This window comes from Macaca nemestrina, chromosome 7 (genome assembly GCF_043159975.1).
Source record: "Macaca nemestrina isolate mMacNem1 chromosome 7, mMacNem.hap1, whole genome shotgun sequence".
In the NCBI taxonomy this organism is placed as follows: domain Eukaryota; kingdom Metazoa; phylum Chordata; class Mammalia; order Primates; family Cercopithecidae; genus Macaca; species Macaca nemestrina.
The window spans coordinates 81,751,406-81,758,296 of record NC_092131.1 but is presented as its reverse complement, the minus strand read 5'-3'; the positions used below and the strand labels follow the sequence as shown (position 1 = coordinate 81,758,296).

The 6,891-nt window shown below is 32.4% G+C and overlaps 1 protein-coding gene across 6 annotated transcripts in view; it reads right to left on the bottom strand.

Annotated features, from left to right (window-relative positions):
- The window catches only part of LOC105477894 (NOVA alternative splicing regulator 1), a 152,170-nt gene that overhangs the window by 3,024 nt on the left and 142,255 nt on the right, over positions 1-6,891 (bottom strand). For 5 of the 6 annotated variants that reach the window (XM_011734777.3, XM_011734778.3, XM_071100379.1 and 2 more), the window contains one exon: positions 1-53. This exon is cut by the window's left edge and continues 3,024 nt beyond it. In XM_011734777.3, coding sequence (XP_011733079.1) covers positions 1-53 — 53 coding nt within the window. Of the gene's footprint in view, positions 54-6,844 lie in introns of all 6 variants that reach the window. The other variant, XM_011734781.3, reaches the window with a different exon arrangement.

Here is a 6,891-nt window from a genome sequence, read left to right as displayed (position 1 = left end):
CCTCCCTTCCCTATTATCAGACCTGCTGTGCTGTTGGGAACTATAATCTTTACCTGTAATTAAAAAAAATACGTATAAATAATACTTCTGTTTTGTGCACATACATTATATTACTTTGCTATCCTAGAAAAGTAAATAAATTGAAAATTAGTTTAAACATAATTTATGAAAGACAGAAACATCACAACTTTAAAGTGACTTTTATCACACTTTAATACAACTACCTTGTCAAATTAGAATTTTCAAAGGAAAAACTCAATTTTCAGGTCAAAATTATTAAATAAAATTTTTCCTTGAGTCACTGTGCATTTTGCAATAGAATTTATAAGAAATCAGTATGTTAACAAGAGGGAATCATAACTATACACCAAAGGTAACACTTCTATATAGCTCCAAAAATCACAATGCTGTTGATGATTCTTCACCTATTGTAACTTTAAGAAAATGCTTTGTTCTAAAACATTTCAAAAACAAAGAATGTAGAATTATAAAGCAAAGTTAATAAAGATAACAGTAGGAAAGTTCAAGCTTGAGTCCCTTCAAAACATTAATTTCATGTTCCTTATCACCCAGAATATTTGTTATTAAAAATCTTACTTGTTTCATGACTGTTTTCAGAGATAAAGGTTAGCAAAATTGTTAGTATTTTTATTTAAGCTAACATGAAATATAACTTCAGAATAATGAGTGATTTCTAATAATTAATAATTTTTAATTTTTCAATGGCTTGGAACTAACCCTATTTAAGAATTATATTACCTAGCTGCACTATCTATATTTATAAAATAATTAGTCTAATTATTTGCTTTTTTGGCTATCGTAGCTACAGTTTTAAAATTAGGGCTTACTACCATCTTACCAAATGGTACTACCATATTTTCAGAAGATACTGAAAAATTACGGCAGTGACATGAATACTCAGTCCAGGATGACCACATATAGACATTTTTATTTGTATTGAAACATCCAGCCACAAAAATCAGCATATTTTGACTTATTTAATCACAATAAAAAACTATTATAAGAAATATCAAATGAATATGAAATTTTCTATCATCCCTAAAATTAAAATATAAATACTAACATTTAAAATTATATTATGGAAGCATAGTGACACATATGTCAATGTTTTATGTCTCACTGGGTAGGTCAAAACTTGTGATTGTTGTGTCACTGACAAAGCACTGAAGTAAGCTTTCCTTGTTCCAAACATTAAAATGGGCAGGCTAAAAAAATGTGCTAAAATTTGAGCAGGACATTTAGTTGTTTGAGGTATTCTATGAGAGATTTCATTAGCTAATTTTTAGCAAGCATCTCTAATGCTATCTTTAAAACACAAATTTGGATAAGAATATTTTAAAGAAATACAGCCATGCATTTTAGGCAATTTTGTTCTGGAAGGTAGCAAGCAGAGAAAGTATAAATGCAAATTCTAAACCAAGTCACCTCATAAAATATATTTATACATATCTCTCTCTCTCTCTCACACACACACACACACACACACACACACACACACACCTCATTTTATTTCCATACACACAATTTACAGTAATACAAGAAATTTAATTTTGTTTAATTATAATTTGTTTATATAATCATTTCACTTAATGGAAAATAGTCCAAGTTTTCAAGAACTTAGAAAGTTTGAGAAATAGTCTAAGTTTTCTTGGGAATGTTAAACACAAACTTCATATTCCCTGATTAAGTGGATTCAGTTTCAAGAAATAGACTGAGAAGTATTTTTATAATATTTGTTAATTTTGCTCACAGCTTCTTTTTGTAGAAAATTATTTGTCTGAAAAGTTAATGTGTTACAATTAGAAAGTTAAACCATGATATATACTATACCAATTATACAGATGAATTACAATCATCTTTATTTTTATCGTGTACACATGAAATACTGAGAAAATGCACTTTTAAGGATTTAAGTATCTGAATGTTAAATATGATTGTATTTTTATGAATAAGCAATTCTTTTCAAAATGATAACCTTTTTGTAATATTATTGAAGACATTATGGGCCGGGTGCAGTGGCTCACGCCTGTAATCCCAGCACTTTGGGAGGCCAAGGTGGGCGGATCACGAAGTCAGGAGATGGAGACTATCCTGGCTAACACGGTGAAACCCCGTCTCTACTAAAAATACAAAAAATTAGCCAGGCATGGTGACGGGCGCTTGTAGTCCCAGCTACTCGGGAGGCTGAGGCAGAATAGCGTGAACCCGGAGGTGGAGCTTGCAGTGAGCTGAGATCGCGCCACTGCACACCAGCCTGGGCGACAGAGCAGACTCCGTCTCAAAACAACAACAACAACAACAACAACAACAACAACAAAAACAGACATATATGTACTGGCAAACTGCAGTGCTTTAACGTATTTTTAATGAAGAAAAATGTATTAATCGGCCAAGACTTTCAAAAGACCTAGTCTTATGTTATTTTAAGTTACAAGTAATCATTTTTGTTTTGTTCAATGTAATGATTTCCTGTGTGATAATCACCCTGAAGCAGAACAGCACAGAAAAGGTTAATTATAGGCTGATAATAAAAGGTAATGAAATTTTATTAATAATTTTATAACATCTACTCTATGAAATGTGTGAAGATATTAATTTCTACTACATGGCAAATCAGTCTCACATTATATATGTTTTTTCACAGTTTTTTTTTTTTTCTTTTTAACTCTAAAACTATTATCTAAAACAACTTGCACATGTGGGTATTGCACTTACATTATTGAACATCAGCTTGTCTTTTTTTTTTTTTTAAAAAAAAACCCTTTATTTTTCCTTCTTTTCAATACTCAAAGTTTTATTATTATTTATTTATTTATTTTATTTATTTTTTGAGAGACGGAGTCTTGCTCTGTCACCCAGGCTGGAGTGCAGTGGTGTGATCTCGGCTCACTGCAACCTCCTCCGCCCAGGTTCAAGCAATTCTGCTACCTCAGCCTCCCAAGTAGCTGGGATTAAAAGGCTTGTGCCACCACGCCCATATAATTTTTGTATTCTTTTCGTAGAGAGGGGTTTCACTATATGTTGGCCAGGCTGGTCTCGAACTCCTGACCTCAGGTGATCCACCTGCCTCGGCCACCCAAAATGCTAGGATTACAACCACGCCCAACCAATACTCAAAAACTTTGAAACAATATATAATTCGAAGTAATGTTAACTTTTAATGACAGTAAACACCTTGCAAAAATATCCATATCTTTGAAAACTGAAGAATTATATGACAATGTCTATCTTTATATTAAAGGTGCTTTTATGCAGTTAATACCTTCTCCTGAATTTTAGTGTTTAACCATTTCAAAGAATCTTAAATAAAAAAATCTGTCAACCACAATCAATGTTTAATTAAATATTGATGTGGCCCCAAATTTTGTTGGCAAGATTAAAAACCTAGAGATGTGTTATGACTTAAGAGCAGACTTAATGTTTGCATCTTAGTAATTACAATATATAGCATTTTCTAATTTTAGGCAATACGCTATTCTGTATAAGACTACCAAATTTAGAAAATTAATGGAAACATAAACATAAAAAGTTTTCAAAATTTAATAAAAGTAAATACTTAATAGCTTACACAAGGCATTTATCATCCAATTTTTATTTTTGACAAAAGAACATGAGAATCCTCTTTGCATTACACTGTCTTTTTTTTTTCTCTGAAGAATTAAAAAATATATTTATATCTATTTGCATACAATATTAATCTAATATGGGCAGACATAGGAAACAGACTCTCTGAAAAGAAGTTGAGATAAAAAACTGAAATTCAGTTAAATAATATTACAAGGAGAGTAGTGTTATATTTACATTTTAAGTGTTGGGCCAGAGGTACGGAAAAGTGAGACAGAAAAACATGAAAGCTTTGAGGTGGTGGATAACTGACTACTGGTGGGAAAAAACAGAGAAGGAAAGATAATTATGTAAGGTAGATTATTTTCTCTTACTTCTTAGATAAAGGCATTTACCAAAGCAATGTCTGTACATTGATAGTATTTAACTTCCAACTGAAATGACAAATAGCAAATTCTAACTGTGTACATGGATTCATTTTCACTGGTGAAGTCTGTTAATGTGCTGGCTGAAATAAATATACATATTCTTATTTCTAAAGAATTGGGAGAAAAGAACTGATCTTCAATGGCATGCATACAAATTATTTGGTATAACATGTATAAAACTAAATCAGATATGTTCTTGACAGTTACAAATCGGATTTCCCTTCAGAGTTATGATTATATTTGCTAGCATCCACCTAATCATTTATAAATGCTTACTGAATGGCCCAAGCCCTGTGTTGAAAGCTGGAGATAAAGGATATATATGACACTGTTCCTGCCTTTAAAGAGCTTATAGATGTAGAAAATGAGTGTGTATCAGTGCAGGAGTCTTAAAGGTGCTGGCACAGAAGTATATAAAGGTTATAAAGGAGACACAAAGTTTAACTGGAAAAAGAAAGAATAGGTAAGAAAATCCTTGAGAGATGAAGATATTTCCCTAATGGTCTTTCACATATGTGTAATATCCGTACACTCTTTTTTCAGAACCAAATATTTCCATGCATTTGGTCACTGTTATTTCTGTGTTGGACAGTTCCTGTTTCAAATCTAAACCGATTTTAGCAGTGATGAACTGTTTCAATAATTTTATTTATTTATTTATTTTTGGAGAGGAGGGTCTCCCTTTGCCACCCAGGCTGGAGTGCAGTGGCACAACCATAGCTGCAGCCCCGAACTCCTGGGCTCAAGCGATCCACCTGGTTTAGCCTCCTGAGTAGCTGGGATTACAGGTGTGAGCCACTGTACTCAGCTTAAAACTACTACTTTTAAATTAAAAGAATCTTTACTTAAGTATTCCTTATTCTAGACTCACAACTTATTTGTTGTACCAAAAAAAGGGAAAGATTAACAATGTAATTATACTAATTATCCTAGCATCAACTGTGATTCAGAACAAAAGTAATAAAGTTACAATTTCTCTATTTGCAATCACAAAATAACTTCTGTAAGAATCCTATGAGTTTTAAAAATACCACATAAATCCATTTTAACATTGATATGTTTCTAATTAAAAATAGACATTAAGATATATTTACTCTTTCGACAAACAAGAACTCCAACTCATGATGGTTTTATGGCTATAAAGGAATGAGATTATCTATAGGCATCATATTTCTTCATTATCATGGCAGAAAAATAAAAAAATATTTAATAAAACCATATATTGAAGTAAATGCAAAACAAGTTCCATTACTCCCAAATAATAGCATGAATTATTTTATTTAGGGCTGCCATATTTACTACACATATATGACATTACACTTATAAAGCAATTCCTATCAACAGTGGATACCTGTTATTTTACTCAGTCATTCAGTTGGTATCCAGTCATTCTTCTTCTGGCAACAGAACCCCAGTTTTCCTCTGGAAAACACCCTTTCGCATTCTTAGTGTACCTGCCTCAGATAAGGCTGACAATCTTTCAATACCTCTAGAACAAGGGTGTCCAATTTTTGGCTTCCCTGGGTCACACTGGAAGAATTGTCTCAAGCCACACATAAAATACGCTAACACTAATGATAGCTGAAGAGCTTTAAAAAATGCAAAGAAAAAAATAGAAAAGTTTTAAGAAAGTTTACAAATTTGTATTGGGCCACATTCAAAGCCATCCTGGGGCGCAGGTTGGACAAGCTTGCTTTAGAAGTAAAAACATGACCCAGGTCTGACCTGTTGCTATACTCACACCCATAACCTTTACTGGTTTGGGTTTGAGCACATGACACAGGATGGCCAAGCAAGAGCATGAGAATTTGGTAAACTTGTCGGTAAAGAGATATTTGTGTTCCTAATCTAGTAGAACACCAGTCTGTCATTGCTAGTGGCTATCTTACCACTACTATGAGAAAAGGAAGAACCTGACTGAAAATGAAGTTAACTTAGATAAAAATAAGACAGCATTTTTTGGCATCTGAATCTAACCATGTCTAAAGCCAGCACAGAGGAAATACAACTCTCTTTTTTGCTTAAATAAATTTGAAATGAATTATGATAATTTCTATAATTTTGAGGGCTTCTATAATTTGTAACTGACCAAAAAGTATCTTTGAAAATATTTTTACATTCTTGTTATATCATGCATTATTTGCCTATCAAAATACTGACATTTCATTTTATCTCTTAAACTTAATAGTCAAGATATCATAGTTCTGGTAAGGAAAAACAAGTAGATTAATTTACTTTTTACCATGATATACACTATATAATCTAACCAGATAAATGTTTTTATTTTCCCAATGTATTACAATTTAGGCTACTGAGGCTCCACTTAGTAGCATCAAATGGAGATACATGTGCCATTTTGGGGAATCTACATTGAGTTGTTGAACAAAGCAAACTGAAAAAATGGCATCCTTTCTTTTGACTATAGACTTCAAATAAACAAATAACTGCCTGTGTGAATGCACTGATTTGATAAAATATGTACAACAGATTTACATGAATAGAAGTATCCAAAAAGAATTTAAAAAGCAGTTCTAACTCTCCACTAGTTTGTTTACTCTACTTTTGATAACCAAATCAAAGGCAGAACAGTTTTCATAGCAATGTCTAATATCTCTCATAAAACACCATGCCGCCTTGTCTCATGTATTTTTACCCTTCACCCACTGCCAACTCAGATTTTAAACCTAGGAGCTATCTGTGACTTCCCCTGCTCCCTAGATCTATATGTCCTATTCTGTGCTGTTCTTCAGTCTTATTACTTTATCCTCTCTAAAGCATATTGTAGTATAATAAAAATATAGACTTGGCCGTTAATAGATATGTGGTCTCACCTTGGCTCTGCTATGTGATCTTTCTCAAATCACTTCAGTTTCATCAT